The following is a 22,827-nucleotide window of genomic DNA, read 5'->3' on the forward strand; positions in this document are numbered from 1 at the left end:
ATGAGAAACTGTACTTGTTTTATTTTATTTCTTTGCCAAACTCATTGGAGTTACAGTTCTGAGAATGAACAGTATGACTGCAATAATTTGCCTCAAGTAGGCCTATTTAAGTTTTAATGGAGCAGAGAGTGTTGCTGACACACTCTGCGCACAGATATATTTGATTAGTAACCTTAGGTTTATCATACGTGTACAGTAATTGGCAAGCATCTTTAGATGACCTGTGTATACATATGGCACTATGTACACTCTGAGCAGCACACAGTACATATGGTTTACTGCAAATTAAACTTTACTTACAGCAAAATTTTAAAAGTGGGATATGAGGCAGTCATTAGCTGCCTTTGCGTGTTTACAGGGGAAAAATGTTCTGTAATCAAGTAGATATTGGCAAAAATTATTTTGGCACAAATTTCTAAGGCACTCTTTAGAAACAATGCTGCCTACGTGCTATGGAGCTTATTTGCTTGAGTAATAGTGAGATTTAGTATAAAGTTATTGTTATTATGTGTATTATCGCTCGCACATCTGAATATTTAAATTTGACTAATTATTTTATTTTTGCTTAAATATTTTCCATCCATCGATTTTCCTAACCCCTTGTCCAAATGCAGCTTGCAGAGAAGCTGAAGCATATCACAGGTGTTCTAATTTTTATAAAGTATTAAGCACAAAAAATAAATAAATTGAAGCTCACTTACCGTACATATGAAATATAAATGAGTTTTCACGCATGCTTTTGTTGATCAAAAACACAATGCAGATGCCTAAAAACGATTAAAAAAACATTCCAGTAAAATGTTAATATGTTTTCAAAAAACAAAAAAAGATTATCCGGCTTTTAAGTAATATTAATATTGTGCCAACTCAGAGCTGAGTATGTTTTTGATGCATTGTAAAACCAAATGACAGCACCAGTATTAAATTAAAAAACACACTTTATCAAATGTTTTGGAAAAATTATGCTTTTTGTAACATTTTCATAAACGTTTGATGAACATCTCACATGCTCCCCTGTTTTTGTAGGTGCTGCCTGACAATACTTGCATATTAGGTCAGCTCTGTTTTTCTCTTTCTTTTGTGTTATCCTTCCTTCCCTCTGTTGTTCCCCTTTTTCTCCCTCTTAGCCTGGTCCTGACTCCCTGGTTCCTGGGGCTTGGCCAAGGCTCGTGTCCTCGGAGGAGCCAGAGAGGAGATGGAGAGGGGGCAGCAAGGGGGTGCTGAGACTGACTCCAAAACCACAGCTGCAGCAGCAGCCCCTCCTCTCCTCTCCTCTCCTCTCCTCTCCTCTCCTCTCCTCTCCTCTCCTCTCCTCTCCTCTCCTCTCCTCTCCTCTCCTCTCCTCTCCTCTCCTCTCCTTTCCTTTCCGTTCCGTTCCGTTCCTTTCCTTTCCCACCCTCTCGCCTGGCACACTCCCCAGCTCTTCCATTAATCAGAAGGGAAAGGGTATTTTAGTGCATGTGTGTTTGTGTGTGAAAGACAAAGATGCTGACTGTGTGAGTGTCTAACTGAGTGTTTATGTGCATCTATGTGTGTGTGTTGATAGAGAGCTGGATGGGTCCGGAGTGATGGTATGGAGACCAGGATCTCACAACAAAGCCGGAGAGTTCACCCAGAGAACAAAAGGAGGAGGAAGGGGGTTGACAGACATAAAGCCTGGTGAGCAGATTGGGACTGCCAGCGACGAAAAGGAAGAGGTAGACAGATGATCTGCAGAAGTTTTAAGGATAACAGGATGAGTCCAAAGCATCTAAATATGGTCCAAACCTAGTTTGCAACAATCTGAAATCCCTCTGATCCAGATTGTTTGGGGCATTTTTTAACAAAAGCGCTGCAGCAACACCTGCACACCAATTTATAATAGGCTCACAAGGCCAACAATCCATGACCTCGGATGTTAACAAATGTCATCAATATTCCCTTTAAGGTGCACACTGCCTCTCTACTTGCCTTCCTTCACCCTCTGATTATCCAGGTGGGAGTGAAATCTTTAAAAAAAGAAAAGAATAAATTCCAACCTGCTCTGCTTTCACCCCCCAACGGGCCTCCAAGAGTGCTTTTCTGCTGATATCACTGCACAGAGACCTGGCAAGCCAATCTCTCCCCAGCTCTATCATTCCCTTCTCCCTGCTTCCTGCCCTGATGATGTCACACACCATATGGTTTTCGGCAGTATCAAGCCGGAAAAGAGATTTAGTCAGTGGAGGGGAGAAGGAGAAAAAAGGAGGAGGGCTGGAGCTGTGCACAGGTTGGACACAGAAAACAAAAGGTTTGCTCTTCCCCCTGTGTGCACTGTGAGTAGAAGGTAGAGAGAGAAAGCGAGAGAGGAGGGGTGGCGGAGTGGGAGGGAAGGGGAATGTTTGCATTGTGTGAGGCTAATGAGGAGAGACCAGGGAGCAGAGACCATGCATCGGACAGCCATGTGCTGCACAGGCGCCCGTTGGATTGGCCTACACACATGTGCGCACACACAGATACACAGATTTTAACATAGTTACTGATACCCACACTGCAGTTCAGGAGGAGGCCAGATATGTGTTGCACTACTTACTCAGTTTCAGTATCAGTCGAAAAAATATGTTCCCATTTCAATCTCCCTTTAACACCAGATCACATAACTGTCTGGCAGTCATACGCGGGCAGAAAAGTACAACCTAAAAGCAGTTAATCTGCTTTAAAGAGCATTTTAGCATCTTTCAGCTCATGATGTGGATTTTTCTTTTTTGCCACAACTTTACTGTCCTGAAGGCAAATGTTCATTAAAAAAAGAGAGAAAAAAACCAACTGCATGCCTGCTCAGCCTCAAACTGTAGAAAAAGTTGGCAACTATCTGGTGATAATAGAGCATTTAACTGCTAAAGTGCTAGATACATATGCATCTCTGAGGAGGCGGTGGAAACCCAACCGCAGCTAAACGGAGAGTGAGCACTGGATGGATGCCATATCAGTGTCAGTATTATGTTTGTTTCACATGATTTTTCTCGATTCTTCAAGTGTAAGAAAATGGAAATTTGAATTATAATTACATAAACAACAGGATAAACTCCCTCAGCTGAGGGAGAGTCACAGAGCTCAGGTTAAAGCTCAGAAGTAGACCTTAAATGAACATTTTGAAATTGTGCTTTTACCTCTATGGTAGCCCAAAGAATGTCTCCTTGCACCTTTAAAACACAATTTCACTGCAATATCTAATATGTACAATCAAAAAAGATTTCAACATGTAAGCTGCCTTGCTTCCATTATTAACGTTTAAATGAAGTCTGTTTACCATACAGAATTAATACTATTTATTTAATGCTCTTATCTCAATGATTGCAAGAATAGGTGAAAAATCCAGTTTCCTAAAATGCTAAATAAATTTTGTTTATTATTATTATTATTATTTTAAGTGGCTCCAATATTTTTGTATATTTTAATTTAATTTATATTAATTGACTGGATACATTAACAAACTGTGAAGGTCAAATAGTCGAAAATGTTTAGAGAATAAAATATGCTATGGTGTGAGTGTTCTCAACCCAGAAACTATCTTGCATTTATTCATCCCCCCACACCACTCTTGCCTTTCAAGTATTTCTTATCTGGCACTAATCATGGCAAGATAATTGTGCATCACCATCAGATGGGCAACCCAGAATAGAGGCCAAACGCACACAACAACTCTGCTTATTCAGATGACATGCCTTGCACGCCTATGTACTAAAGCTGTCGTGCAACTGCTCATTACAATGAATTAAGAGAGGTCTGTGTGTAAATGTTGAGCCTACCATTCAATTTTTGGTGGTGAAGGGAATCTGAAGCTGGAGGGGTGTGCGTCTGGTATGGTGAGGCGGCCACAGCCAGCATCTGGAGATATGTGTGGCCATGTCCACTGGAAGGAAGGAAGGAAAGAAAGTAAGGACGGATGGAGAGATGATTGATGAGAATGAAAGACAGAAAAGAGAGCGCGCAAAAGATCTGATGTTAGTAGTTGAGAAAAGTGTGGAAGATTACACTCAGATAGTCTGTTTCAAAGTGTTAAAATTACTTTAAGACTGTCCTGTCTATTGTCCAGACCTGCTTTGTCTGTGCTGGCAGACAGAAATGGAGCAATAATAAGGTAATTGCAATATTCGTCACTCAAAGTCTTAATTGAAACAAGGTGGACTGGGCCTTAGAGACACGATGACCCTGCAACATATCTGATCGAAGATGTCTGAAGAAGTTGGCTGCAGTCGTTCAGACTATTCACCGCCTCACTGTGTTTCCATATCCACCAATCTTCGGTGAGATATGTCACATGTACAACTTGCAATGCTCACACTTGGAGAAACTGTGGGAAAGGTGTGTGATTTAGAGAGTGACAGCAAAATGTTAAGGGATTTAGCTGTTCAGCCTGCCTTATCTCCAGCTCTGGTTCCTGACCAAGTGTTGGTCTTTGGGAAAGTAGTCAGGCACAGGCTTTGGGATGTGCTCCCTGGGCTGTGTCTGGGCCTTTGCGCTTGCAACTTTAATTGAATCATTGCTTACAACCAGCAATTTGGAGGCCTTTTCAGTTCATTAAAAGTTCAGCCATTCAGGTTTGCTGTGCTCCAGATTACGGCATGTTAAATTGTGTTTTGACAGGCTGAAGTTTAATGTCCAGCACAAGCCTCAGGAGGCTGATTGATTAAAGAGATAACGCCTGTCTGGGAAGACAATAGTTGTACCTAGAGACACACAAAACAACTGAAATTAAGAAACTTTTATGTAGTTTTATATTTGGGAAAAATGGTTTATTTATGGCATATTTGCTTTTATTGGACAGTCAGCAACAAAGAGGCATAAAACATAGAGGGAAAGACAGAGGATGACAAGCAACACAAGTCCCTAGCTACAAATGAAATCGTGACCGCGCTGTCATGTGATGACTCTTTCCTCAGAGACTGAGCACATGCCACTGTTGTTCATATCAAAACCACTGTATTTGCCTTTAATCTCATCTGTCCAAGCTGTTCTGGGGTGCTCACTATTAAACAGCGTATCAATATGTTTGCAAGCAACAAACAAGATCATGCTCTCTTCCTTAAGTGTTGTTATAGCGCTCTCAGAAACATGTGATATTAAAAAAATGATATTAATTGGTTATGATGCATCCGTAAACTGGTCAGACCCTGGGCTTTGAAGACAGACTTCCAGTTTGGCTTGAATAAAGCCTGTCAAAAGTTGATTGAATGCATATTGTTGGAACTATTCAAGTTCTTGTATCATTTATTGGTTATGAAACTACTACATTTACATATTTACTGCATATTTATAGTTACTCTTCCCACCCTCCACCCTCCCCTGTCCTTAAAAGACTAGTTTTGAGTATTGCACGTAGTGAATGATAGGCTGCTTAATACTGCTAAGATTAAAAGGTTGTGTCTCTTTTTATATCAATTTTGCAAAACCGGAGACTTTTCCTTAACAGGCAGCATCACAGTTTGCTGATTGTTAAACGGCTGTTATTCACTCTTAGATTTTACCTATTCTAGCCTTGTGATTAGAGCATTTTAAAAAATAGTTTACATTTGAAGGCATCAATTAGATTGTTGTTCTTTATTCATTGTTCTTTACAGATGTGTCATAACTCCTTAATAAAAAAAATCATATAGCAACTGAAATTTTCTAGGCAAATGTAAAGCCTGCATATGTCTAATCTGTCATCTTAAATGCTTTCTGCCAACAAATAATTGGAATTAATAAAAATCAGAGACAGTTATCGTGTAAATATTGAGACTATTAGGATTTAAATGGGTAAAAATGCTGCCAGCCCTATACTCCTTTTTAAATCTACATATAGCCTACCTGACAAAATGACGTCACAACAACGTTTCCTTTGGTGGAAACTATTTTGGACTATGAATTGAAACTCTGTCATATCCTTGATAGAAGATATTTATCTCCACCTACAGAAAACTCTGTCTCTCTCTGTCTGTGAGGTTATCATCAGTTCATCAAGGGAACATGGAAGTCAGAGACAATACCTTCCCCAACTTCACCAGGCACTAAGTTTTGAAGCAGAGCATTTCAGTGAAAGACCAGCACCTTGAGGTTGGATAATTTAAAGAGGAAGAGGCCCTGTGTGCTTTATGACATTGTCAGATGCTGCTGCTGTGATCAAAACAAACATGAATCGGCCTCAGTTTGGTAAGTGTTTCACCGAATCACATCGGCTGTCTCTCTCAATATGATGGCAAAATAATTTGTTTCATCAATTTCAGTCTGCGGTCTTAAAAAAACAAGAAGCTTTTGGATGGTTATAGAAAGGCTTGAGGCCTGAATAACATAATCCGTCCAAATGCAGTTAAAGGTGATGATTCCTGCTTGTTATAGTTTGCAAGCAGAATCAAAATGTACTTTTTCAAAGGTACTGAAACTAATTAGGAGCCATAAAAACACAGCATTTTTGTGCACATGTTTTGTTTGATTTGTAATAACAGCTCAGAGTGCAACTGATACAAAGGGAGTCTAAGGCTTTTTATTAGTCTACTGCTAATGTTCACTAATGCTCAGCTCAACTACTCTGCGTGAAAAGATACTAAGGTACAGCGTTTACTTAAACGTTTACTGCTACTTTACGCTTCTCCTGAGAGACATACTGTACTTGTAGTCAGCTACATTTGGCAACTGCAGTCGCTTCTTAAATTAAGCATTAGTACACCACACATATAAATACTCTGTTATGCAGCATATAAAGCACTTAAAATCGACTTAAATACGAGTCATTACATCATTAAAGACCTTTTAACGTGTTAATGACTCAACAAGATAATCATACAATGTAATATAGTTGTTAGAAGTAAAAGTACCTAAAGCTTTTTGTTGTAATTTTTAACTGGAAGCTGCTGGGGGGTGTTTGTACTTCTGAATGATTCTTACATAACAACGCATTTTATCGTGAAAATGAACAATGACTATGGCACTCTCCCTGTGCTTACCCTTAATATGCAGCCGTCTCTCGTTGACATTCTGGCGAACGACGTGGCTGATCTTATCTTATCAATATAACTGGTTTATAAGTTACTGTACGCTTGTCATATGGCGTTCACAAATTAGAGGCCAGCGCTTACCGACTTTTTCATCCCCCCAACATCACTGCAACCCGCGTCCCACTCTCGATAAGGCCTTTGGGACTCACTGCCATTGGGTGTCGCTGTGCGCGTAAAGTCTCAGCCGGCAGGTTTGGTCCGAACGGACCTCAACACAGTCTGAAGTGTCAGACAGTCTTGTTAACACGTGAGAAATTCAGTGTGTGGAAGAAGGTGAAAGAGGGGGAGACCGGGAGAGAGGGGGCTGCAAATTTACGCGGAAGAGAAGTTTTTGAGAGAAAGCTGGACACTGAGGGAACTGCGGAGATCTTATTGAGGGAATGCCGAAAAGGGGAGAAGACATACGGCCAGAGCACCAGACATGAGTCCGAGGTAAGATTGAGAAACGGGTAGAAAGGCGGGGATGGCACACAGGCAGACGTGTCAGAATGAGCAGTTTTATTGAATTACAGAGATGAGTTGATCCAATTACTGTATGCTTCCCCAGGTCTTTTCCTTTTGAGCAGATTGATGTAACCCGTACTGACAGAGACGGTAACATCTGGATTATAGCACCACCGCTCATTTGATATGCAATATTTCAGACTTAGGTTTTCTGTTGATATTTGGCAAACAACATGCAAGTTATTCAACTAAACTGGAAACGGGGTGAAAAAACGTTGTGCTGGCACAGAATAGGAAACTGTAATAGATATTAGATAAAGTTTCACGTAATTAATTTAAATACTTTATAGAGAAGCTGTAAAGGACTTCTTCAGAAAAGGGAAATACAATTTCTGTTTATCTAAAAACTGTCATCATGGCACTACCTGCGAGGGCGCACAACTTTGACTTCATTACTTATCTTAAAAATATGACATCAGAGGAAGAGCTTGATTATTTTTAAGTAGCCAAGAAAAGGCCCTCGTGTCATCGAGTTGCTAGTTTCCCTTTGTATCCCAAACTCGTACTGGTGTTTGGTTCAGTCACCAATCCGGGTCATGATCGAGGGCTTTAACTGCGCAACAGGTGTTTTACCTGAGCGGGTGAGGGAGAGCGCACGCGCGCGCGAGAGAGAATTTTAAGGTGCCCAAAGTTTATCTAACCTGCTTTAACTTTCCCTGTAACGGAGGCTAATTGTTTTCTTTAAGGCTCGTATTGTGGCAGGTTTTTGTCAGGGGAAGTCTGGAGAAAAGGACACGGACACTTTTATTTTAACCGTTTTTTTGATTTATTCAATGAAACGGCTTCAATTATACAATATCAACACATTTATTCCCTTAGTGATTTGTGATTGAACTTGATTGAATTTTGAGCTGAGTTTTGAAGAAAAAAATAAAAATAAAATCAGCGTCGTTATGGAAGAAGTCTGACTGCTTTAAGCTCCTGACATGTTATTGATTCGCTGTCCAAGCTATTTCCGTCATTACGCTTCTGTCTAAAATTAAGGTGGGCTACCTAAGGATCATAGGTATAACACACACATATGTATACAATTGCTGCCTGTCTCTTTAAGACGATGTGTTGAGAAGTTCAAGTCGGGGTCACATGAAGTTCCTGCCCTCGATTTTACCTTTTAGTTTTATTATAGACTGACATCACACGGGGCGCTAAAACACTTAGGGCGCATAGAGGGTCCATTATCATCCCTGTGCGCGTTATTGCTCCAACTCAAAAATAGCTAAGGAAATTACTTGAAAAAAAGGGAGGAAAATGATGCTGTACTAAGCACGTATTTTTTTTTTTATAGGAGGGGACGAGAAAGAGGGGAGAGGAGGGACAGAGAGACAGAGAGACAGAGGGAGAGGGAGGAAAGTGGGTGGGAGGACGGACCTAAGGAGTGAAAAGAAATTCATATCAATTAATAATCATAAAAAAAAGAGCTGGCAGACGAGCTCGGAAAACTGGCATGGTTTTTTGGAGGCTGGCAGTTCAAAGCTGAAACGTCAGATATGACTCCTAGAGACTGCTGAGATGATCATTAAGGGAGACTTAGATCGGATGGCAGAAGACATCGGGCATGCAGGTAAGAGCTGATATGTACAGAGGCAAGAAGAGGGGAAGGATGACATTTCTATTAATAATGACTGAACTCTGTGCGTGCTTTCAGAAGGAAACTTCCTGGAGTCGATGAGATATTAGTGGAACTTGTTTTACAACATATGGCGTCTTTCTCTGTTTTTTAAATCCTGTTTTAATTCGGACACGGAACATTGCACATGTTCTTTATAGCGCATTTAATTCGCATTGGTTGAAACATAGAATTGTTTAATACCTTGTTCCTTACGTTATAAAAAATTGTCACGTAAAGAGGAAGCTGGTAATTTGTATATTTCTTCAAGATCACGCCGATGTAACCGGCGGTTTTCAAATAAAAATAATCTGACACGCTTCGAGTACAAAACAAGAAAAAAAATCCCTCTGTAAAATGAGATTTTAACGTGTTTTATATTGACTGATAGTGTATTTGAAAAAAACTTTAAAAACGTTAAAAACTCAGAATTAAAAATATAAATACATTTTTAAAAAGCTGTATTTAGTAAAATAAATGTCTTATAAATTTGTCAGGGATGCTGCAACAAAATCCTTAAGCAAAGTCCTCACTGGGGATCTGTCTTTATGTGTAACAACAGCAGTGCGGAGCTTAGGTGAGGACACAAGCGCAGGAGAGCGTTATATGAATTTTTTTTTTTTTTGTGGGGGGTGATTTGCAGTGTATAAATTTCTGGTTTCCTTTGTACAAGTGGAGACTTTACACAGCTGCCCGGAAAGAGATGCTCTCTCAATGCTGCTGACAGGTCTGAAAAGGGAAAAAAGAGTTGCTATAAGAAACAGCTGTGTGATACACCTCGTAGCGCAATGAGGTGAAATCGGCCTGTTTCTGGAGATGATTTCATTTCTTTTTCTTCTTCTTCTTCTTTGGCGGAGATAAGGAGAAGCAGAGGGTAGATGAGGCGCTGCAGCGCAGAGGAGATGCATTCACTCGTGACTCGGTTTACTGCTCAGTGTGTGAAGGGCAAATTAAAACGTTAGAAACCGAGAGGTCGGGTCCTCTCGGCGACTCACGAAGGCGGGACACGACTTTTTGTTTTGCGACATGTAGTATTCCGATGTGTATGTACATGTATATTTTAACAGTGAAATCAAAGCCAACACCGAAGTTAAGAATTTACTCCTTAATAATCGCACAGGAAAACAATAATAATAACTGCATCCAAGCAAGCTGCAGAAATTATTATCATACATATTGTCTTTGATAATTGCTTAGGGGAAAAAAGGAAATTAAAAAAAGGAACGACTTGCTTTGAAAACTTTAGTATATCATTTAAAAAACAAGCAAACAGGTTACCTCCGTAATACTAGCATAGAAGTTTGGATTATTATAATGTCATGGTTAATATGACCATCTCGTTATCTCATTGTTAACTCAGTTACAATCTACATGAAGAAGATGTCACCCTCATGTCTTTATCAGTAGTCTATTTCTAAATTTGTGATGATTTTTAGGATTATAGAAATATAGAAATCAAACAGGAAAATGATTAACTGCCCATCCTGTTTACTGATGTGACGAAAAAAAACCCAAACTGTCAAATATAATCACTAATCATCACTGCAAACACCCAGTCTATTCATTTTTTTTCCAAACTTCAAACTCTAAAACAGTTAGCCTCCATTGAGTCACAAAAATGACAAAATAAATTAGGTGGGCTGAAGTTGTAAAAAAGTACGGTAAAAGTCTTTGCGAAAAATTTACACTGACTTTGTATTTATTCTAAAATAAACAAGGCTATAGGAATATGGGTCCCAAATTGAAAAGAAAGAAAATAAAACATCAGCACAACGTTTTAAGCAGATGTGTGGCGTGTTTATATGACTGAGGCTGTATGCAGAGGTAGGAAGTTTAGTCTTGCTTCACCCCAAACCACAAAAGTGACAAAACAGACAAAACTTAGAAACAATGACTATTAATCTAATGCAAAAAGGTGAATGTCATTGCCATAAACTACATAACAATCATAAGAGATTTTCTAGCCTGTTCAGGGGTCTTTTAGAAGAAAGCTATCAATCTACGAGGGAGCTGTAAGCTTCCCTCAGGAAACTGCACTGTATGTGCAGTCTTGAAGAATAACATTACAGCGCATGTTTAACATAACAAAACAAGCAGTTTTTGTGGCTTATTATAGGCTTAAAATGTGTTTTCAAGTTCACGGCATGTAGCAGGTTCTCTTTAAGATGTGTTCTCTGACTAAATATTGCAATCATCGATAGCTTCCTAACAGGATGCAGCCAGCTTACACATGGCCTCAAGATCAAGCGTTTTGTATTACATCTTTTACTGTAATGTTTCACTTTTTGTCAGGGGCTATAGTAAGTCGAGAGTTTATTTAAAGGGCAAGTTGTAGCCTGTCAAACAACTCAAAGAGCAAAAGCATAGAGGTCTTTGTTGTCTTGATAGTAAACTCACAAACACTGTGCCTGTTGTTATCACAAAACATTACTAAAAAAATTGTTAGGCTGTATCCACAGGACATTGCAGGTGCACATAGATGTTGTAATATGTCAATTAAGAAAAAGATTTTTATGTACTGTGAAGAAGTATTTAATCAGAAGTCAGGATATAAAGAAGGCTTAGTTTTCTGCCAGGCTTTCTGATGAAATTCTAATGCTTAAATGTGCACTACAAACCACATACAGGAGAGAATGTACACAGTCTGTTAACATACGGTTCAGAGTAACAAGTAATCAGCTCAGTGCGATGAAGACTGCAACAGCTCAGCAAGTTATGGAAATTACTCGGTCAATTCTTCATATTTACTTAGATCTTAAACTCGTTTGATGTCATGAAAATTTCTAGTAAATTATGTCCGCTGAAAGCCGAAAAGAAGAGAAGCCGGCGGTGGATGCACTTCACATGTCAGCTGGAAACAGGATGGAGTGTGAGCCCACGTACTACCCTTACTAGAACTGTCTTTTTAAAAGATATACTTCCGATCATACAATAGTTCAGCTGTACGTGTGGAAATGACGACATGACCTTTTAAAAAAATTCAAAATGAATTATTTTTTTAAAATGGCATTTGTTGTTAAAAACAGAAATTTCCTTTGATATTTATCGCATGATGCTTATCAGATGATCACTTGCTGGACTTGACTGTGACTTGTCATTTTCCATTTTGTGAGTGATGACATTTCTGTCTGATTTCGCAGCTCTAATGCTGAACAAACAAAAAGATTTTTGGAGGAAAAAATTGACACATTTTGCTCGGGAATTGTCATAATTCCTCAGTAACTCATTTGTCAGGTTTTTTTTTTTAAACTCATACTTCTCCCTTCTTATGCTGAGTGTGTACACTTAATGAAATAAACAAGAAGTGAATGAGCTGGTGTCAGGAAGACAGCGATCAGATGGATGACACGATATTTATTTAGCTGCTTGTTTCCCATCAGTGAGACTGAGCCTTTAGGGACAGTTTGAGACGTTTAATCTTGTAAGTAAACTAGGCTCAGATGCCACTGATTGAACAATACGTGGGATTTCATTCGTGCAGCCAATATAGTTTGTTTTAAGATTGGTGGAACAATTACTGTCGGGATTTGAGCGTGTACATGTGCATGTTTGTGCGCGTGTGTGTAGGCGCACACTGGATCTTTGAAACCTACCTCAACGTAGCGTATTGAAACACCTAATGTTGATTTACATCCCGTGCGCTCAGTGTTCCTTATATGACTGGGCAAGAAGGGGAGCTGAAATCTCGATCTTTTTTTGGATGTGTCCTTCCCCCACAGGTTTATACCTGCTCTTCGTCATATTAGCAAAACATTTGTCCCTAAGCTTTGTTTAAAACTGTGTGCAGCACTTCTGGAATACTTTATCAGGAAGCCAGCAATTACAAAATATATATTTGTGGCTCTCTCTCTTGAGCTCTTTCTCTTTTTTTGCTTGCTGCAGAGGAAGTGAATGCAAAGACTTGAATTTCTTATAATGAGAAAACCACTGCAACTGCTCACCTTTTGCAAAAGTTCACTTCTACCGAGTGGCCTTTCCGTGCACTTTCCACACATAAGTTTTGCACTTTACTGTCAAAGCTGGTCAATCTGCTTAAATAGCTGTTACGCAAATAATAAGCGAATCATAAAAGCGTAACTGTGAGCTTCCATTAAGACGTATTTAAGTATTGTTTATGTTTTAAAAGAAAATCTGACAGCGGTTAATTCATCTTAATAAGTGCATCCATATGCGAGGTCTTTTTTTTAATGGTTTACATTACTAGCCCGTTTGCTGTTAAAGCTTTTGGCACTCAAACTTCTGAAAATATACTCTGATTTAATGTAATGTGTTTATTGTAACTTTTGATAGATTGTGATTATGAGATGCATCAATAATACTTTTAGTGGTGCAGAAAATTGCACATTAATTGGCTTATTGTGACTTGAAATGATGACTGCTGCATGACGTTTTACAGATATCTGTTGTTGCAGGTGGTGGACTGAAAACAATGCTGGATGCCATGGAAGTTCCAAGTCATGCTAGGGATCTCCTCCTGCAACTCAACAGCCAACGCACCAAGGGCTTCCTGTGTGATGTTATCATCGTGGTGCAGAACGCCCTCTTCAGAGCTCACAAGAACATTCTGGCTGCCAGCAGCCTCTACTTGAAGTCTTTGGTGGTCCATGACAATCTCATCAACCTCGATCACGAGATGGTGAGTCCAGGGGTCTTCAGGGTAATTCTGGACTACATCTACACAGGCCGCCTTAGTGATGGAGACCCCACTTCTCCAAATGAACCAAATCTAGGGGCTGTCTTGGCAGCAGCCAGCTACCTTCAACTGCTTGACTTAGTGGCTTTGTGCAAAAAGAAGCTAAGAAGAAATGGCAAGTACCCTCCCCGCCCAAGTCCAGCATTTCTACCCTACTCAAAGATGGGGCCAAATAGCATGGGTTTAGGGAGTGGTGGCAGGTATAGGGTTTCTACTCCTGTCATTCAATCCTGTCCTCCAGGCGGAATTTTGAACAGCCACGGACCCCGGGCACTACCACCAGAGGAGCTTGTTCCACATCGACTAGCTGTTCATACAGGAGAGTTGTATGCTCCCACCTCCACCCAGGGCTCTCAGGTGTTCCCCTCTCTGCAGTCACCTCTGCCTTCTCAGCTTGGGCGTGCAGCCCTATCCGACAGGAACTGCTCACCCAGCTTCGGCCTTGATCTCTCTAAGAAAAGCCCCACCTCTCAGTCTCAGCTCACACCTTCTCAGACCCATCTGGGGAACACTCATAATGACGAGGAGCGAGATGGGACTCTGAGTGACCGCACAAGTCCTATCCATGGGATGAATGGCAGAGCTTTCCCCTCAGAAAAAATGGAATCAACTGACCAGGGAGGCTCCCTCACTCCGCCACCTTTTCCACCTCTCAACCAACCGATAGCCCCGCACCTTCCCCACCTGCATCGCTCAGGTTCCCAGGGGACAGACCGCTACCCATGCCCCCCAAGTCCGGACACCCCCACGGAAGGCGGAGAGGCAGGCAGAGAAATGGGCAACATCTACCGCTGGGTAAAACACGAACCGCTGTCATACACAGCTGAAGATGAAGATGAGGATGAAGATGAAGAGGAAGGGGGTGAAAATGGAGATCAGCATCATAACCATCACAAGACTGGGGAGGAGAGTGAAGGAGCAGATGACAAGAGCGGGTCAGGCACAGAAGAGACAGGCAGCAGTGAGGGTCGCCCATCCCCGACTGGACCAATGGGGAGGTTCCACATGCCGTACGAGCCGGAGAGCTTCGGGGACAATCTGTATGTGTGCATTCCCTGTGACAAAGGCTTCCCAAGCTCAGAGCAGCTCAATGCACATGTGGAGACACACACGGAAGAGGAGCTGTACGGCAACTCAGGCGGGGACATAGGAAACGGCAATAACAGCAGCAGCAAAAACATGAGCAGTAACACAAATGGTTATGGAAGCCTCAACAGCAGCAACACTCTGAACAGTTTGTCACACCTGGAGACCAAGTCGAGCCAGCTGAATCCAGCGAGCATCGGGGAGATGATTCGACCCTACCGCTGTTCCACCTGTGACAAGTCTTACAAAGATCCAGCCACTTTGCGCCAACATGAGAAGACCCACTGGCTGACACGGCCTTACCCCTGCAGTATTTGTGGCAAGAAATTTACACAGCGCGGTACCATGACCCGCCACATGCGTAGCCACCTGGGCCTCAAACCTTTTGCCTGTGACTCCTGTGGCATGCGCTTCACCCGGCAGTACCGCCTCACTGAGCACATGCGCATTCACTCTGGTGAGAAGCCCTATGAATGTCAGGTGTGTGGGGGAAAGTTCGCTCAGCAGCGCAATCTCATCAGCCACATGAAGATGCACAGCAGTGGAGGGACTGCAGGGAGCCTGACCACAGATGGGAAACTGAAGCTGGACTTTGCAGAGGGCATTTATCCTCTGAGTAAATACACAGCAGAGCATCTTGGACTCAAACAAGAGAAGGCTAGTGAGCTTCTCATCCAAGCGCAGCAGCAACTGGTGGCTGATGCAAAGGTCATGGAGAGCCTGTATCCACTCTCCAAACTGGCCTCTGAACACCTGGGCCTCACCCACGACAAGATGGACATCCTGGGCCAATCACTGCCCCCACAGGCCCTCTCTGACGCCCGAACCATCGACCGCTACTCACCAAGTTAAGACATGTGATATCACCGATAAGTCTGTGTGCACACACAATTTGCAGTATCCTTATTCCATTCACCTCAACTCAATATCTCTGCACCTCAGACTCAGGCCATAAACAATTGGTCTGCTAATGCACACCAAAATGTGTAGACTGTAAGTGCCTTTCTATGCATCTAATGTATCCTAAAGACCTCCTTCATAAAGGAGCTTTGTGCTATTACGTGACCAAGGGACACTCACTTTAAAAAAAAAGTACAGTATTTATGTACAGTGTATGCAAAGAAACTTTTTTTCCTATGATTACAGCCATTGAGCCAAAGTGAAAAATTGAAAACCAAAATGAAAATTGTTTTATTTATTTTTTATTATGGTGGAATCCAAAGAAAACAAAAACTATCCCTGACCCTAAACCTGTGTACTATTCAACTTTGTAAAAAAAAAAAAAAAGAAAGAAAGAAAAAGCACATAAGGACAAATTTCAGGGTTTGTCCAGAACTTTTATAATATGAATAAGGCCACTCACCTGGACTTTAAAGGAATGGGAGTACATTTCGTCTGTTTTTTTCTATTATTTCATTTTTTAATTTCCTGTTTTTGGGGTACTGGACAATTTATGTATCTCGCTCTCCAGCTTCTCACCATCTTGGGAAATGACTGAATGATAAGAGCATTTTGATAGTCACCAGGGCAATATATTCCCCAATCACCATTTATTTTAAAGTAACACCACTCACCACTCTGCATATTTGTGTGGATAAAGGGCTTGTACTATATGACAGCAGTTGAATCCACCTTATGCCCAGCTTTCAACCACTTATGAGCCGAAACTTCCTGTGCAGTTCGACAACCACCCCTTTGCGCTCAGTTGTTATTGAGATGCAGCAAGCACAGCCCTGTGATCTCATAACTGGGACATGATTGCACATACCCAACTGATGACACACTAATCCCCGTTCACGGCCAGTGGAGCTTCATCTTATGGTGTACATGAAGCATGGGTGTTGCCGCTGACATTGTGCAATTATTACAATTATGGATACAGTTGAGCATAGAGGCAGGGGTAAGGATGGGCTTAATGACACAGAAATCTGTCATTTACTGTCATCAGCAGTTAAACCATTCATTGATGATTAATCGTGAAGCAGCAGTAGTCAGAGGCTTTGTTGGATGCTTCTCTGTTCCACCGTCCGGCCTCTCATTTGACCTCCCTTCCCTGTAGTCTGTTGTCTGGGAGCCCCGCTACTGTTGACAGGCCAAAGTGAGTGCTCTACTCAGCCCTTTGCCTTAGAAGCACTCCAAACACCGGATGCATATACGCTCCCCCTTCACACACAGCAAGCTGCTAATCTGTCAGTGATATGAACATAAGAAGGGGTTTGTGGGTCTTCCTTGGAAGCCAGCGGGTGAGTAGCACTCCCAGCTGCTGTGCTTCAGTAATCCCTGTGAAATCTCACTTTCTCCTGGACAATTCACACTGCTCGCTGGCGTGATGTCCCATTTCATGCCTGCCATTGTACCCCTCTGATCCACTTATTAACATTAGATCCCAGCCTAGCAAATGTGTCCTGGCCTTGCCTCTCGGCCCTGCTGGTATTAAATGCGGAAACAATGAATGACTGATTTGTGTGTTGGCTGAGCAGCCTGAAAACAAAAGAGCACTTAAAGATTGTGGGTTGAAGGCACATTTTTGTTTGTAAATCTTTATTCCAAAAAAAAAAGAAGTTGCATTTTTTTTCTTCTTTTTTTGGGTCTTTGTCCACTTTTACTAGTCCTCAATTCAGATTAGAAATGTTTGACCACTATAGTGCCGATGCCAACCTCAGAGGGTGAATGTGAAGATTAAAGCCATAAATACACTGTGATAGACGTAGTGAATCATAAAGGCTAAAAAAAAAAAATCATACAGTGTGCCTTACTTACTTTTCCTTTTTCTTTTTAAATGTAACGATAATTTAAGGGCTTATTTTCTGTAGCATATGATCATATCAAACATGTTGTTTCTTGTCACTTTTCTTCATTTTAATTTGAACTGAAAGCAGCGCACGTGAAATTGGTGCTTACCTCAGGACTGAACCCAGCGTGGAGATGCTAATCTTTTGTAAACTATAGATCAACAGTATCAACACACATACATGCACACACTCACCCACACTCACCTTAGTATTTTTTTTTTTTATTAACAGGATCGTTGTCCTGTGTTAAACCTGTGGTTAATTCTTTGTTTATCCATTTGTTGTTACAGTTTTGTTGTGGAGAGATAAGGTGGTATTAACATTTTTGTTATAGTACGTGGTATACATTTTTTCTATTTTGTCTTCTTCAATGACATTTATGTCTGACCAGTTCCATTGTTGTAACATAAGGCAAAGCCATTTATGCTTGTACCTTAAGTGCTTGTCGATATCTGAACCACAGTTTAGTAAGTATGAAGGCAGCGAGATCAATATATTACAGTAAAGTTGAGCTGACAAGCTTTGTGTTGTGAAATATCTCCCTCTCTCTCTGTGTCTCTCTCCCTCTCTTGCTCTCTCTGTGAAAGACATGATGCATCATCTGTACTTCCTTAAACAGACACGCAGTGGCTTTGCTGGTTGACTATGAAAGCTAGCCTCGTAATGTTTGGCCCCCTTTTCCTCAGAGGTTAGTGAACTTTTGACAAGAGTCAGACGGAGGTCGCTCATGCACACAAGCACACAGGAAGCCAGCTTGTTTTGTTTGGTGCTCTGCAAAAAAAGAAAAAAAGGAAAAGAATATAGCAGAAAAAATAAAAATAAAACCAGTAGAGGCTTCATCTACAAACGTGTGTGTATGTGTTCAAAACCTAAAAAACAGGCAGAGGCAGTCGTGAGAATTTCCACACTCCCCTTCACTAGTTAAAATAACATACCGCTTCCACTGTCACACCAAATCTGTATAAGAGGGAAGACCAAGATAATGCCCGAGCATTTCTGTAGGAAGCGCACTGTTTGAAATCTGCTTAATTTCATTTAAGTGCGAATGTTACTGGAGGGGAGCGTTTCACGTCTTTAGAAAGGGGAAGCAGTTGCTTGTCTGTTTGTGTGTCCCTGTGCTATTTAAGCGCATGAAGGCCTGGTAATGCATGTCCTGGGAATAGGGTTGGTGTGAAGGAGAAGAGCTGAGGAGCAGGAAGTGAACTTTTGGCTGGTGTGTTGTGCTGAGCAGGATGTGCCGTGTGTTTCTACTCAGAAGCAGATAGAAAGACGGAGAACGGGGAGGGAGAGGAGCAGGGAGAGCACAGCAGGGTGGATGCGAGCCATTGTCCTAATATGAAAGCCTGTCCACACTTCTGAAACTCTCCATTCAGAAAACAAGCAGTCTGTATCTTCTCTTTTCCTTCCCCTTGTTGCTTTTTGGGAATAAATCTCTGCTCAGTATCACAGTGATGTTGCATTGAAGGCTTTCAAGGGCTGCATGGTGAGACATTTAGATGCTTTGTTAGAATTTGAGGATATTGTAGACTCAATACTTTTGGCATCCTCGTGGTTTTTTAAAATAAATTTCCCCTCTATTTGCTATATATCCATATTTTGAACATTTTATTTAAATTTGAGGCAAGACTAAATAATAGGAAGACCCCAGTGAGTGTATTGTAGAGCCTAATTGAAAAACTTGGCAGTGTTTCCTTTGCTCTGTGGTTGTTTCACTTAGTCTAATTAGAAGAGCCTTGTTTCAATTTACTGATGTAGCCACCCACCCCATGGGTTTTATGCCCTTTGCCTTTGTTAATGTTATTTATATGACAAGTAAGCCCAGCAAAACTCTTATTGCCACCACAGTGGTTTTGATGAAGATGTTTGGAGCGTAACATAATTAGGCATCTAAAGAGTTTATTAGTTAAATGAATTTTTAGAATCAAATGAGTGAATGCAAATATAAATGAATGCACTAACAAAAGCCACAAAAAATTAGGTGTGGGTTGTTTTTGTACTTTACTTGTCATGTCATTTCCCCTTTTTTAATTTCTTTCTTTTTTTATGGCAACCATCCCAGTCCTGTAACTTTTTGTAACACTAACATTATAGAAGTTAAAAGGGTTCTGGATGATCTGCAGTAGCATCTCGTGGACCAAAAAAGGATTTGGCTTTAACGTTAAAAAATGCAAAGCATGCCTTTAAGCTTTCTTCCAGTCGCAGGAGGCCAAGGTCACCTCTGTGCCGCCTGTCGGCATCACAGTCTGAAATCATACCACTGTTTGACATTTATTATATTTTGCAAGGTGTGCCACAAAAGACTGAAGCTTTCGATAGACATCGCAGATGCACAAAACTAAACTCAGCAACAAACGTTGAGGTTTGCATCGGTGAGCTTAGCTTGTAACCATCTTTACCTTGTTAGGAAAGTCATTATCAGTGTGGGTAATCGTGAGAACGTGAGCACAAGTTACTATTGTCCTGTGTACAGTACATATTTTTCTATTTATGAGCACTTATGTTTAAATATAAGCTAGAGTCAGATATTGATATTCAAGCCTAAGCTTGTCCTTTAAATGGGAAAACTGACTCTGAAGTCAGTCAGTTCAAACGTGCCTTCGGTATAAAAAGTATGAAGTTATCCTGCAATAAATTGTACGACTGTAGCATGGGGAGGTTTCTGATGTGGCTACTTAATGCACCTGCCCATCTACATGTCTGAATGCCTTTCCCACAGTGTAGCAGGGTGAAGTACAAGGGAGATACCTGACACTTTCGAGGCTCTTTATTACAAGCAGCTGCTTTTGATTTATTTCTCTGAACTGCACTTTTCTGGAAAAATCATTGTATTGTGATTTTTTATTGCTCTTATGATCCCCTAGAAGTCCCACAATTGCCTTTCCTCTGGCACTTTGCTTCCTTTTCTTCCTCCCTCCAGTGCAGAGCTCGGCCACACTCGTTCACCGCCCTCGTACCCTCAAAGCACAGCTTCCCTCTTCACCTCTCTCTGTGCCTTCTCTCTTCTTACACTTAACACAAACCGCTGACCCACAGCACCCGCTGCCTCCCCTCCTCTCCCATGATCCACTTACTTCCAGCTGTTTTTCATGCTGAAGAAGACAGTTGTCTAAATGTTTATGTGAAGAGCTACTTTCTTTTTCTTTAAGCCCTGATCAATTTCCAAAATGAACTTTGTGGCATGTGTTAAAATACAACAAATGACGGACCCAAAAAAACCCTGTATTTGACATCATTATTGTGTTGTGATCTTCAAGCCAAGGAATGGCTTACAAAGGAGAGATTAAAGACATCTTATTGTTGTAGAGGAAATGCAGAATAATGTGAGAGGAAATGTTCAGGGAAAATATGCTCAGAAAGATGCCAGTAAAGTAAACATGTATGAAATTGCACAATTGAGTCGGGCCTCAGCTGCACCAGCCAAGTCATGCGCTGAGATGGAGAGAACAAACAGAGAGAGGGTTGAGAGGAAAAGAAGCAGAAACAGAGAGAAAAATAGCTTGTGCTTGATAGTCTTAACCTTCAGTAAATAACAAAGGAAAGCTGGCAGCGTTGTGTGTGTCTGCTCACCACTCTTTTTCCACCCGCTTCCAATTTAATCTTATGAGGACATGTTTATTTTTCTTTCTTTTTTTTTTATCACTGCAGGTCAATTTCAGGTTTTTAATTTTAACGTTCATGTCAGTGTGACATTGGAAATGACACCCTCTTTCCAGGCCTAGCAATTATCACCAAATCAGCACATGACCTACAGTAGGCTCTTTGTAGCGAAATAGTGAAGGGGCTTCTGTCTGTCCATATCCTCCTGCATCTGTTTTGTTTGGATCTCTTTTTCTCTCTCTACCTTGAACACATACAAAGTCCACTGAGTGGACCTTGGCTTTAATTGCTTAGTTTACAGTGCACAACTTCTGCTCCAGAAGTTTAAATCTGAAGACAAACAGAGAGCTAGGACAAAACAAGCAGGAATTTGGTGCAGTGAAAGTCAGCCAGGGGAGAATATTCGATTGTATATCTCTCTAACACACTCCTGCTCACGCACACATAAACACACAGCTGGATGGCAGACTGCTGCTCCAGATTAGGTCAGATTTAATTAGCTTGCTCTGCTCCGTTTGGAGTGTCGCTTCTTGTAGAAAAACCCATTTTTAAAGAAAGGCGATTCCACTGACGGCTTTCACCCGTCACACGCTGAAACCTGTGCCAAAATGTTACAGAGCCTCAGGGTCCTCACACACACTTACGTACACAAAGGCACAAGCATCTATTTTGGTTTTGGAAAATCGGTAAGGAGAAGTGTAGAAATGATGGATTATGATCTAATGAAGACCACTTTGACATTTTGAGGTGGTTGTGCCCGACTGTGGTTCAGGGACAAATATGTTATGCAGGAACACAGGCTGCCACGTAGACAATTGTAGCTGTGAATAAATGGAAAAATGCATGGCAGAATACATGCATCACAAATTTACAATGGAAATTAGATTTTTTTTTTTTTTTTTTTTTTAGTAGACGACAGGATCATATTTCAGCAGGCATGAACCAGGCGTGCCAGAAGCATCAGCAGCGTCCGGTGTTTTTGTTACATGGTTTTACCTTTTATACCAAAATGACAAGTAAAAGCAATACACTTAAACCAAAACAGTATTTTCTCTTTGTGCATTCTGCGTATTTCAGTGTCTATATTGATCTTACTTTGCTTTAGTGAAATGAATGTATTTATTGCATGTCAAAAGTTTTATAGGTAATTTCTTTTGTGTAAATTCTTATTGTGGGTTTTTATCATTTTATTTGATTATGGTGTCTCGATAAAATGTTGATAAGGCTTTTATTTTTTTTAAAAGCCAATGTGAAAAATGTCTTTTCTTGTTTGTTTGTTACTATACTCGAAATCAACTTGGCAATAAAATGAATTGCATAACGGATTTACACGGACGTTTGTCAAGTTATTTAATTAATTTGCACATCCAAATCAAATAGTCCAGTAAATGATCACATTTATATTTTTATTAATTTAATTACCCTTGATTACTGCAGTGCAAAATCTCTCATAACAAAACTTGTTGTAGACCACTGCAATGATTTGTGTTTTTGGAAAATTTATTTTGCATGAAATGAGTTTTACATTAAAAGAAAGAATGGGACATAAGACCACAG

General features: G+C 40.8%; 1 protein-coding gene across 4 annotated transcripts; it reads left to right on the forward strand.

Moving 5' to 3' along the window:
* Positions 1 to 7,234: 7,234 nt before the first annotated feature.
* On the forward strand, positions 7,235 to 22,595 carry hic1 (hypermethylated in cancer 1). Of its 4 annotated transcripts, none has more exons than XM_086261900.1 (2): positions 7,235 to 7,424; positions 13,515 to 22,595. In XM_086261900.1, exon 2 carries the CDS (start codon positions 13,532 to 13,534, stop codon positions 15,731 to 15,733), a length of 2,202 nt encoding a protein of 733 aa, XP_086118026.1. In that variant the 5' UTR covers positions 7,235 to 7,424; positions 13,515 to 13,531; the 3' UTR covers positions 15,734 to 22,595. The 4 variants fall into 4 exon arrangements, with proteins under 4 accessions (XP_086118026.1, XP_086118027.1, XP_086118025.1 ...); XM_086261901.1 differs by having other exon boundaries at positions 7,390 to 7,424; positions 13,499 to 22,595; XM_086261899.1 differs by lacking the exon at positions 7,235 to 7,424 and adding an exon at positions 8,866 to 9,057 and having other exon boundaries at positions 13,499 to 22,595.
* The last annotated feature ends 232 nt before the right edge of the window (positions 22,596 to 22,827 follow it).

Source organism: Aulonocara sp. 'chitande type north' Nkhata Bay, linkage group LG14 (assembly GCF_057382095.1).
Source record: "Aulonocara sp. 'chitande type north' Nkhata Bay isolate Kocher_YH1m ecotype deep benthic linkage group LG14, A_spYH_male_GT1.1, whole genome shotgun sequence".
Lineage (NCBI taxonomy): Eukaryota > Metazoa > Chordata > Actinopteri > Cichliformes > Cichlidae > Aulonocara > Aulonocara sp. 'chitande type north' Nkhata Bay.